This window comes from Drosophila miranda, chromosome 4, assembly GCF_003369915.1.
Source record: "Drosophila miranda strain MSH22 chromosome 4, D.miranda_PacBio2.1, whole genome shotgun sequence".
NCBI lineage: Eukaryota > Metazoa > Arthropoda > Insecta > Diptera > Drosophilidae > Drosophila > Drosophila miranda.
In genome coordinates, this window is record NC_046677.1 from 14,112,773 (window position 1) to 14,125,433 (window position 12,661).

The 12,661-nt window shown below is 44.9% G+C and overlaps 2 protein-coding genes across 2 annotated transcripts; one reads left to right on the forward strand and one right to left on the reverse strand.

The window, feature by feature from the left end:
* Positions 1–404: 404 nt before the first annotated feature.
* Positions 405–2,399, forward strand: LOC108163774 (tRNA-specific adenosine deaminase 1). Its single transcript, XM_017299250.2, is given in 4 exon segments — positions 405–1,277; positions 1,280–1,358; positions 1,418–1,763; positions 1,830–2,399. Coding segments are annotated over 3 exon segments (1,209 nt in total). The 5' UTR covers positions 405–457; the 3' UTR covers positions 1,728–1,763; positions 1,830–2,399.
* A 63-nt stretch (positions 2,400–2,462) lies between these two features.
* LOC108163775 (carbonic anhydrase) lies at positions 2,463–10,373 on the reverse strand. Its single transcript, XM_017299252.2, has 3 exons — positions 10,108–10,373; positions 3,369–3,527; positions 2,463–3,302 (listed from the first exon to the last, which is right to left on the reverse strand). The coding sequence occupies exons 1-3, from the start codon at positions 10,139–10,141 to the stop codon at positions 2,683–2,685; spliced, it is 813 nt and encodes a 270-aa protein (XP_017154741.1). The 5' UTR covers positions 10,142–10,373; the 3' UTR covers positions 2,463–2,682.
* Positions 10,374–12,661: the final 2,288 nt, after the last annotated feature.

The following is a 12,661-nucleotide window of genomic DNA, read 5'->3' on the forward strand; positions in this document are numbered from 1 at the left end:
TTGTTTGATCTTTTTCCCTAAAACCTTTGTTTAGACCAAATCCAATTAAATGGAGTATTGAAAATTAGCATATCTTAGAAAGTGTATCTATCATTGGGATAAAATTATGTGTTCAGGTGTGAAAAACCTAGCTAGCTAATAATATGAAATCGAACATCAAAATCGAGGAATAGAGTCCAATCCTTGACGGAGAACGATTAACCCATTGTATTCCAAGAGGGTTAATGTTCCACCGAAAATAATGAAAACTAAATCATTTCAGCGCGGTTCATGTGAAAGATATCGTGTTTTATTTTAAGTTTAGAGGAAAGATAGCATGGATCTAAAAGAATAATTTACAATCACTAATATTTTCCGCCATTTACCTCAGGTCGTTTAACTGTTTAAATAGAGGGGGCTTTAGTGGACTAAGTTAGTGTTTTCTTGAGTTTCACGAGTCTGATCTCCTGATCGAAAAATGTGCGATGGTAATACAAATCCATCTATTCAGGATATAGCCAACATTTGCTATGAAAAATTCAAATCGTTGCCCAAAACCGGCAAGCCCTCGGGCAACCAATGGACTGTTTTGGCATGCGTTGTGGAGCACAACCGTCAGACGAGAGATAGTCGGGTGGTGGCTCTGGGATGTGGGACAAAGTGCATTGGTTACACCAGACACTGCCCGAAAGGATTCATTCTGAACGACTCCCATGCTGAAGTACTGGCACGCCGAGCCTTCTTACGGTATCTGTACCACGAACTGGAGCACGACCGTATCTTCCAATGGGCCGCCAAGCGTGGTTCATTTGATCTCAGTGCGCACGTGGAGTATCATTTCTTCAGCACTCAGACGCCATGTGGGGACGCCTGTATTGTGGACGAGTCCGTAGCAAGGGTAGTCGAGAAGAAGGCAAAGCGTCAGCGACTGGACGAGAACTCTGAGATAGTTTACACTGGCGGCAAGCTGATAGCAGGTCAGATGTCTGAAGATATGACCGACGACATGCAGCAGACGCCGGGAGCCCTACGCACAAAGCCCGGTCGTGGCGTGCGCACTCTGTCCATGTCGTGTAGTGATAAGCTAGCCCGCTGGAACGTCCTTGGCGTCCAGGGGGCGCTGATCGACTCTTTGCTCTCCAAGCCCATATATTTCAGCACCCTCAACTTTTGCTGTACTGAGGCGCGTCAGGAGTCCGTGGAGCGGGCCATCTACAAGCGTTGGCAAGGACAAGGGCTGGACTCTAAGCACGCGCGATTCCAACCCCACCAGCCACAAATACGCATCGACGGCAGTCTTTCTTTGAGTATGCACAGCGCGGTGACTGGCAGCCTTCCCCCAATGGATTGGTTTGGTCACAGGTGCCAAATGATCTCAGGTAAGTTTTTATTTTAGGTAATCCCTTTTAAAAGCCGTCTAACTTCTATCTGCCTGCAGGCCCTATGAGATCTCTGTAAATGGCAAGCGCCAAGGCGTGACAAAAAAAAAACTTGGATCCGCCAAAGCTGCTTTAGCAGTTAGCAAGTTCAAGCTGTTTCTAAAATTCCAAAACATGCTACATTCGCATGCAGAATTGCGTGAAAAGTTTCAAAAAAACCTTTTCGATCTGGAGCAAATGTCTTATGCTTCCTGCAAGGATTTGTGTGAGGATTATCAGCAAGCGTGGTGCCAATTGAAAAGGGAATACTTTCTGCAGTGGACCTGCAAGCCCAATGAGTTGCTCAATTTTACTTCGAAAACTGAATAAGCAAAGCATTGGTCGTCTCCTTCCAAGGGAAATCCGGTAAGGATCAGTAGCTTGGCAAACTTATGAGCCCTTTTATTGACATCTTATATTTACTACTGACAGCGAATGGTGAATGGTATCATTCTAGCGGATGGCTGATGGCAAATCCATATACGACTGTGTAAAGAAAGGTGTTAATAGCGAATAAGTCGAATCCCGACTCCAGTCAGCTGCCATTGCCACCTCTTTTTGTACACCTCTGCTCAGATATCTACTAAAACAGACCGTAATTGCCGGAAACCCTAACTGGGAATGACACTTCACACCAGGGGTCGGCAGCGACACAGGAAAGTGTTTTGCTGCTGCGCTTACACCTGTTTTACACCGAGTAAATCCGAGCCACGGCGTTAAATTCATCGGAAATTGGTAGAAAATTGGTGACATCGATTGAGATGATGGAATATGTACAGTCAAGGGTTCGGAATACCATGTAGTGGAGGAACATGTGTCCCTAAACGCTGTGAATGATTGCCGTACGATTGAATTAAAAAACATATACTTTGTTTTCATATGCAACATTCAAGTGTGTTATATTTAGATTATAATACCATAATATGTAATATGTAATATTATACTAATTGTCATTTTGCAAACGTTTAACAAACAAATAATCAAAAAACGAACATACAGGTACATTACAGATAAAGTTACAGATACAGCTACGCGTGACCAGATACAGATAGACACATATAGGAGGTATGTATGTGTGCTTGCTGGGAGTAGTACGAACTAAAGACGAGAAGTGAACAGTGGGATGTGCTCGGGCTTGTCCTGCTCATGGCATAGGCCTATTCTATTCGCTAAACGGTGCACGCTCGCTGCGTGGTGCGAGGTGCGAACAACTAATCGTACGACTTAAATCCATTGACTATCCAAAGACTGCTCTGTGTTGACCAATTCCCCCCATTAATCCACCTCAATGGCCGCCAATCTCGCGCAGCTCGCGCTTGCCCAGCGGCAGGGGGGGACGGAAGTTGTTGATGACCTTGCCGTTGAACTCATTGCAGGGGCACTCCTCCTTAACGTCGTAGGCGTTGAGGTTGCGCATGGCATTAAGCTGGTCGTCGGACACCTCGATGGGAGTCTTGAACACGATCCAGATAACACACTCCGAGCAGGGGGGTGTGGTCAGGGAGCCCTCGTACGTCCAGTAGGTGTGAACATCGGGCAGCAGCTGGCCGGGATCGCAGCCATTGGGAAGGGTTACACGGTCACCCTTGTGCAGGACGAACTGCAGGAGGCTGCTGACCTTGTCCAACTCGGCATGGTGCTTGCCGGCCTGCAGGAACACGCCCAGCACAGCCAAGCCATCGGGAGCAGCGGCTGCCTCGCCGAAGGACTTGTACTTGGTGGTATTCCAGTGGACCAGGTGCAGCTCACCGGCGTAGGACACTCCATCGACGGTGTGCTCGGAGCCCTTGGAGTCTGTGCATCCCCAGTGGCAGTGGAACTGCTCCAGCTTGAAGATCTGATCGCCCAGAGGACCGCCAGTCAGCTGCGATTCGGTCCCATTCACATCCACGCGCCAGCAGTAGCCTTTAAACGATTGATTCGATTAGCCTATGCTCCTCCATGGCTGTCCGGCATTTATCGTCCACTTACCGGGATTGACCAGGCTCTTGGTGTGCTCTGGCACATACTTCCACTTGAGTGCGGAGGCTTTCAGCTCACTTCCCTTCTTGGCGCTGGAGGGCGTAATGTCCACGGGCGACTGGCGATGTCCGGACGCCTGTGGATAGTCCTTGGCCCAGTGCGCGGGTCCTAGGGAATACAATGAATAAATTTGAACTGTCATTAGATATTTGTTCACTAATTGATGGGTCAAAACAGTAAGTCCCCTCAGCGACGTATTAATAAATAAGAAACAATCAATCAACTCAATTCATTTTATTCCCATTTGAGTTATTGTCACTCTTCGCCGAACAGTAATTAGGGGGGTCATTATGGTTGTAATTAAATTTCAATTTCCCAAAAGACAAATCATTGCATTGAGGTTTGAATGCGAACGATTAGGACTCCATTTATGACGAAGGCATTCTTTTAGGACATGTACTTAAAAAGTATAGGAACTAAAATCAATGGCTTTATCTATAGACATTGAAATTGATAATTATACCCGATACTCAAAATGAGTATTGGGGTATATTAGATTTGTGGTAAAAGTGGATGTGTGTAACGTCCAGAAGGAATCGTTTCCGACCCCATAAAGTATATATATTCTTGATCAGCATCAATAGCCGAGTCGATTGAGCCATGTCTGTCTGTCCGTCCGTCCGTCTGTCCGTCTGTCCGTCCGTCCGTCTGTCCGTCTGTCCGTCCCCTTCAGCGCCTAGTGCTCAAAGACTATAAGAGCTAGAGCAACGATGTTTTGGATCCAAACTTCTGTGATATGTCACTGCTACAAAAATATTTCAAAACTTCGCCCCGCTCACTTCCGCCCCCACAAAGGACGAAAATCTGGGGCATCCACAAATCTCAGAGACTATTAAGGCTAGAGTAACCAAATTTGGTATCCGCACTTCTGTTAGATCTCACTATAAAACGTATATCTCAGAATTTCGCCCCACCCCTTCCGCCCCCACAAAGGACGAAAATCTGTTGCATCCACAATATTGCACATTCGAGAAAACTAAAAACGCAAAATCATAGATAATGATCATATCTATCAGATTGCTGAATCTGGATCAGATCGGATCATTTTTGTAGCCAAAAGCAAGAAATCAATTTGCAGTGGCTACGCAGCGCCCGACGTCACGCTCAGACTGATTTCTGTCTCTCTCGCACGCACTCTTTGTCGTGTCGTTTAATATTAGCGGCGTCTGCCGGAGGAGAGCCATACTGACTAAGTATCGGGTATAAATGTAGAGTTGCGGTCTCCGCAGCAACTCACAACGTTCCCCCTCGTTTTGAATTAATATTTATAGTTATTTGCTAAGACTTTTGGTTAAGCTAACATTTTATGTTATGAATGCAAATGCCGCGGCAGTCAGTCGGAACTCCGGGACGGCTCATCTGATACTCATAATATTTGCGTGGAAATGTTATCTGAACAACCGGCTGTGGCAACAAATGTATTTGCCGTTCCGTTCTCCTGTTTGCTGCAGTTTATAATTTATAAAAGTATGTAATCATACCATACGAATTTTTTAATTACTGTCGGTCGTGCGCAAAGTGAGAGCAAATGTTGACTCGGAGAACAACGTCACGTGCCAGTAAAATCACTCTGGAGACCGCCTTTGGAGCGAGTAGTCATGTGATAGGATCGTTGCAGACGCACGCTCCAGATAAACCGCAAGAGTGCGGTATGTTTTGGGTGGGTTAGTGGATAGAAGGGAGTATTGTAGGGTTTTTTGCCTAAGACAAACCAACAAATGACTTATAAGTACATAGGAATACATGTGTATGTACATTGTACATTGAACATACATATGTCCAAGTGCAGACCCTACGGCACTGGTCTGCCAGCGGGTCTTATCTAACCAGAAGACACAGGGCAAAGCTTCAAAGCCTCATTTGTCACATGATAAATGACTAAGCTCAAAGCGTCAGAAGCCCTGTAGCTTTTGGCGTTCATTTTGTTGATTGCCAAAGTCCCATATTTAATTGATAATGAACAAAAGTCAGGTGGAATGCATTTATCAAAGGAAAGTTCCTAACTCCCGTATCCGATTGCCTCCCCTTGTGACAGTCAACAGAAAATTTTGAGTGCGAGTCGCAAAATCAAGCAAAAATCAAGGCCCGCATGACGAATGCAAATCACGTATACGCCGTGTCTCGCATACATAGGAATTGGAGGGAGCCGTGGCCGTGTCGAGTCCGGTCCATGCACGATCCTTTGATAACTTAGCAGTCCGGTGCAAATTTCGGGCCATATTTAACACCTTCCTTTTATAATACGTAATCATGCGAGTACTGCTGGACGCCAGCTGGAAAACCTATGAAGATACGCATCTCTTCTCAACCAGAGGCTGATGTACGTAGTATATTTGATTTATTTACTTAACTCAGCTCGGCTCAGCTTTTATTTTTGATTGTTTATCAAGTTTGTTGCTGCTTTCTGATGTAAATGTTTCAAGTAAGATCACCTGGCGACGTTTCTCCTGTATTTTGTATAGCCTGTGTGTCTGCTCTGTTAACAATGGATGGTGTGGTGTCTAAATAACCGTAGGAGTGGGTAAACAATATCAAGAAACGGCACACCTGGGCAAACAGTATAAAAATAAAGGAATATACAAAGAAAGCTATGGAAAGGGAAGGGTTGGGATGGGAAGGAAAGGGGAGGCGGAGAACGCGCCTGCAATTGGCGAAAAGTAACTCTATCCATACACGAAAGGCAAACAAAATACTGTAGATCCATTTATTTTCATTCAATGGGAAATGGAAGCTCGAATGCTATCCAAACACATTCCATCGACTTGCAGTTTATTTTGTTCCAGTTTAGATCAGAAACAATAAAGTAACAATAAAGTATTTCTCCGAATTGTGGTCATTAATGAATGCTGCGATAGAATCCAATAATTTTTTTCAATTGCATTGAATATCATATCCTATCCCCCCGGGCCGACATCAGCTGAAAGTTGTCTTCGAGAACAGGTTCCGGAAGCGAGTAAACGCCCGCCCGCCAAACGGAATCCATAATGATCTTTCGCTGGAGTCTCGACGAATCGAACTTTTCCCCCAATAGCCGCAGTCTCGATTTCCTTTCCCCATTCCACCTGAGCCAGAGAACGATTCCGGACAAAGCTTGCTGTCATCCAAATACATCCATTTAAGTTGAACAAAAAGTATCTTGCCATAAAAGCAAGGAGAGGAGGAGAATGCTAATAAAAAGAGAGAGATACTCAGCGAAATACTCATTTCGACAGGCACAAAAACTTAAAAACAAAATAAAACAGAAAACAGAAAATACAATTGCAATTAGCATTCACGTTTTTACGAATTTACGAGTTAAGCGATTCTAAGCGAGTCTTGCATGATAATATCTGGGGGAATCATCGGAAATGGAGGGAATCATGAGTTGGTTGCGTGTGCCTTTCACGACAAATGTGGCCTGGCCTGGGGACGATCGTAAGGAAGTTCTCGTCAAAACTGGTTTGGGGCAAGTACCTCCCCTTCCCAGTACCCAGTAGCCATCACAAAAGCGGGCTTTTATCCCGAATTATGAGTAAGGCCAATTCTGATGATATAATGTCGGGAGGGGTCTGGGTCTTGGTCTGGGTCTGGTCTCCATGTTTTATTTCTTTTTTTAGGCACACTCAATTGACCGGGCTAAAAAGCAACAACCCTTGTCTACCGTTTTGTTCCGTGTTCCACTATCCATCCACCTTCGTTGGCAGAAGCCCCAGCAGTGCTCAGCCTTGGTCTAGCTATGACTCTTCAAAGGCATTTATCTAACGTCCAAGTGCTGGCCCCATCCCCGTCCCACTTCTATTCCCATTCCCATCCCCAACCGTCCAAGCACTCGACAGCACCTGCGAAATTCTATTTGCCGTAATTATTTGTTTGCATGTGAAATTCTGAAATTAAATGCTGAAACGGTGACAATAACCCGCAAATGGAATAATTGAATTGTCATTAAAAAGCCACCGAAACGGAGCTCAAATGCATTTCGGCCTAATGGAAACACTCCTCAGATCGTTCCTTGCCATCTCTGTTGATACTGCTAAGGTGTGGTGGGGGGCAGGGGAAATTTTTTTGTTTTTTGTTTTCTGAAAATTTTCCAACTCATAAATTGATGTATTTTTTAGCACCCCCATCTACATATATACACACATTCATTCGTATAATATGTATATCAATTCAATTTTCAGCAAAATTTTATTAGCACACCCCAATAAAAAATCAGGATGGGCAATTCAAGCGTTATATCTGTATATCTGGCCAAAAATAATATCAAACTGGCGATTTCTTGCACGTTCCATGCCTAAGAAATCGTTTTCGCTATTTGAGTTTTTTATATTTCTCTTTTAGCCTGTCCCCTAATAAATATCGAATCTAATGGCTGGTTTGGGATCTGATCTGATGATATGATTATAAGGTAAATACTCGTACGACTTCCATTGATGGGCAGATATAAAATTGTACTTTGAAGTTGGATTTCAAATATCTTGCGTGTTTTCCAGGTGCAAGTCAATTATTTTCTAGGTAATTTAGATCCACATAGAACGTCGATAAGACAACAAATATATATCATTGCAAAAATTAAAAATCCATCGATCATTCTGACTATGACGTTAAGATGATATAGTAATACCGTAACCAAAGTCTTCTTTGTTAAAAGAATAAACACAAGTACACAAGTATTTGGTTCGAGCAACCTTAGATAAAATATAACCACTCCAATCAGAATAGTTTCAATAAAGATATGAAATTTAGCCAGTTAGTTGTAGATCCGTACTACCAGAGACTTACATATGTACATCGAAACACTGACTTCAGCTTCTACAAGCTGATCAGCTGATGGAAAATCGGTGTTGTCGGAACTTTTTATTGATCTTCGTGTGAGCACGAGAGTTTTAATCTCCCCGAAGCGTGTGAGCCTCCCTCCGTAATCGTACGAGTATGAGTATGACTATCAATGTACATATGTATCTGTCATATATGTACATGTGTTAGAGGGTCAGGGGTTAGAAAACCTGAGCGATTTGATAAGAATTGTTGCACTAATATATTGTTTAAAAGTCGTGCTGGTCTAAGTCTGTTCTCGCCAAGAGGAAGCTGCCTGAGGAAGGGGCTTCTTACATTGGAAAGTTACCAGTACCAGTATGGAATCAATCACAGCAATCAGCGCCATTTAAGCAAATCAATTGAAATTGTCCAAAAATTGGAAGTTTGATTCCCACATCGATATGCCACATAGGCAACCATATCTTTATTTATTATGTGACCACTACGACATTCTCGTATACTATTGATACGTATGCCAGGTGTTAGCGCAGACATTGGCCAAGTGCTGACTGTGGAACCGGTCTGCTGTGTCCTTAAGAGACCAAGAACGTGCACTTGACAAGTGAACGAACTGCCTTCAAAGCAGGAACGAAAGAGAACCGTAGAGAGTCGGACAAATCGAGCTGACGGATCGAGAATTCGAGCTCGAAGTCGGTGTTGGTGTCGGTTTCGGTGTGGGTGTTGGTGTCGAAGTAGATCTCGAATCGACGTCAAAGTCGAACTCGTTTGCCAAAGACTGTGGAGACTGGTTATTGGGAAGCACCCGGGGAGCGTCGGCGATCACGAGACACGGCTCGTGCGAAACCCCCAAGCCAGCGCAGTGCCCGAACCTAGCTCGCTGCGAGCACAATTTAATTACTGCGTTTTGCCCATTATTCATGAGTGCCAGCGAATAGAACGTGTCCAAGTCGGATGGAACCGGGTTGGGTCGGGGGATTGTTTGCCCGCTGGATCGACGCTTGTTCGTTGGGTTTGTTGAGCTTATGAGCCATATAATTAAAGTGCAAGGCGGTGAATTGCATTCGGAATATCGTGCATTGTGTAATCACTACTGGATCTCTCTCTCTCCGTCTCTATATTCGGAAGTATTCTAGTACTTCGTGCATAGAAGAACATAGTTTCTTTTTTTCTTTTCATTTGTAATCTTAACCCTTATGATAAGCCAAATCAGTGACTATGAATATTTCCCTGAAGTCACTTTTAACCGTTTAATTATCTGACTAATTGCCTATTTATTGAGGGTGTAGTCACTCATGTGTGTCGGAACCCGCGAGCTTGTACGTATATTATGATGTTGTTTTTATTGGGTTAGGTCCATCCCCTCACATTCTCACGGGGAACAATACCTACGCCTTTGGGCGCTGCTATATCTAGACGATATCTTATCGTGGCGAATTTCATTTACAGAATTCTGTCTGATTCGGGGATGACGTGCCGTTATCAGATACGCCGAACAAGCAAGAGAGAAAAATTCCAAAGTGCCGATCTAATAGATGGCAGATGTCTTCAATCAAGAGACGTCTCAATTACCCGGCACGAGTGCACCTCCAGCAGAGGGCTGTCCAGCCCGCCTCATGCAGATGGGGAGAGGAGATGCAGATTTCCCGTGCGCAACCTGTCGACAACATCGACTTTCCCATAAATCTCTGATCTAGATTGTTGCACGCAGGCGCAGCGTGCGTGTGACTCAATAATCTCCATCAATCTGGGCGGTAAGGCGCGGGAAAGACGGAGCAGACAAGCAGACCTGTCTGACTGAACGAAGGCCGGACGCAGAAGAGCGAGAAGGGAAGTGGTTTTCGGCAATCGGTAAACAAACCCAAAGCTGTTTAGGTTACCGATCGGTCAAAGCAAGCAAATCAACAAACAGCGGCGATCGCTCGCGAAGGCTTACCGTTCTCCTCGGTGTAACCCCAGTGGTGGCTCATCTTGCTCGGACTTCTTCTTTTTGGAGGGACACTTGGTGGGTTGCTTCACTCGCGGACTGCGGCTCGCGTCTGACTCTTGTCAAGGATCTGACTGATTTTTTTTATAGAGCACCGGGAAGTGGGAGTGGGAATCGGATCGGAGCCACGCGAAGCGGGAAACGGAAAGCGAAAAACGGGAGACGGGAGAAGACAACGACTGTTTGGGTAGTCCGCTGATTGTAGACTGCCCGACTCGGGGCAGCGCCGCTGACTTGAAACTTGACAGCACGCCGCAGCACGCACCTCGCGAGAGCCCCCACAAGCGAAGAGAGCGACGAACGTCAGCGAGAGAGAGCGCCAAAGTCAGTTGGTTGAGTCGCGCGAGGGGGACTGCGGAGAGTGAACTAAACTACTGTTTAACCCCAAGCTGTGGGGAACGGGAACGGAACGAGAGTGAGGCATGAGGTGTCATTAGAACTGTTGACAGTGGCTGCTGGGTTCAATAGTTTTCTGTACTTGAGTCCGGCACTGTGGTGTGCTTAAGTAATCCGTTCACGCTCAAAGTACTTCCGACTGAGGTGAATACTTGGCTAAACTGCTTCTAGTGTGGCCTGTCCGTAACGGAAACCTAACTGAACTGTTTATACTGATAGATTAATCGATTGATTTTCATACACTTTCTCTGGGTTACATCCCACTGTGCTGAATTTTTTGTAAATTGCTCGCCATCATTTTTTTCGACTTTGTTGCTGAACTTTTCGCATTGTTTTTGTTGCTGCTCTGGGACTTAAAGCGTGATCGCGATCGCACTCTCGACAACGTACACACATCCATCCCTCCATACAAAAGTATACATATATACATATACATATGTGGGTATACCATACCCCATATATCCCAAAGGGGAATCGCAGCAGTTTTGAGGAGAAACTGTCCAAGCTGAGGTCTCTCTCTCTCTCAATTGACATCTCGGGAGAGGGTGGAGAGCAGGGCAACAGGGATCCATAATTTCCAGCCCATCAACGCTTTGTTCATGTTATTCCATTAGTCCATTAGTGCAGGGTACACACAGTCACCGCGTAGCACGAAGCCACTTCAGCGAGTTAAGCACAAAATTTGTCACTAATTTCACTTTTCTTCCGTTCGTTTCCGTTGTTCTCCCTGGGATGCTCAATAGAATAGATTGGTTACATGGATCCACCGCCACCAGCTAACACGATCATCCGATTGAAACTTGATTATCTTTTTCCCCCGTCCCCCACTGCGTATGCGCAATTAAAAATTGTATTCTTCGTGTGTTTGCCTCTGGCTTAAGTGTTATCCCACCCTTGCAAGTGGATCCAGCTTATAGTCTAATTAACCAGGCTTTTATTGGCACCTTACAGCTCTTTGTCGGGCCCCTACGAATACCCTACCCCTTCCTTATCCCCGCTGCGCACCGGCGCAACACATCTCACGTGCCGTTTGCTGTTTGCAGTTTGCATTTTGCTTCCGCTTTTTGCCAAATGGAAATGGAAATGAAAATGAAAATGGGAATGTATCTGGATGGAATTTGATTTAAGCTCCCGCTCTGACAGTTGACTTCAAGGTCGAGTAATTATTGTTAATGGGAATTAGCTGAACGGAGCCCATGTGACCGGCCAGGTTTCAGGGAGGGAACGGAACCGCTGCGATCGTGCAGATTGACTGTCGGGGCAACGGAACGGGGGGAACGGGACGGAACGGGAGGAGGCGGAAACTGAACTAGAAAACTTGTTGTTGCCGCTTGCGCGGATTCATAACGAATTTCGTTCGAATGAAGTGCCCGACGGAATTATGCTTCGCCCAAAACCCCAAGCCAATAATTAGGCTAATGATTTAGAACTCATTTCTCGTCCAGGACCGGTACAGTACGAGCACATGGCGATTGTGCATCATAAGGTACCTGTGATAGCCATGATGGCAAACGCTTTTTTCAGTGATAAGCTTTTCGACCCAAATCTGAAAAGCAGAAAATAGCTCCAGAAGCTCCAATCAATGAATTGTTTCCGTGGAACATGAAACCATTGGAAATGCCTGTCAGGCTCTTTAAGAGATTTAAAGGACGTTGCAAGACCGCTAGTCAGTTCTCCACCGTTAGCCTATAGGAATTAATTCATATGGAGATAATATTTAATAATTAAAATGTAAAGCTAATAATTTGATAAAGCTAAATCACAACAAAATAGTAGTAGTTTCGGTAAACAAATATTTGCCAAAAGTCAGCGAATTATTGCGGTACTTGCTTGTATGCCATTTAGATAACTCTAATCTGAGACGGTTTCTGTTTTCATCGTGATTCATGGAAGATTCGTGCACGAGAGAACTTTCATACAGTTCAAGCAACTTCTCAAGGCAAATGCGACAAGTGCTGAACTTTCTCAGTGACACAGAACCCAGCCAGATCCGAAGCAGGCAAAAAACATTTTCGAGCTTTTGTTAGCTAATCACTTGCCCCAACAACAAAAAGAACTTTTTAAACGGTCAGGCTGGAACCCACCCAGCTTCCTAATATTTACCTTT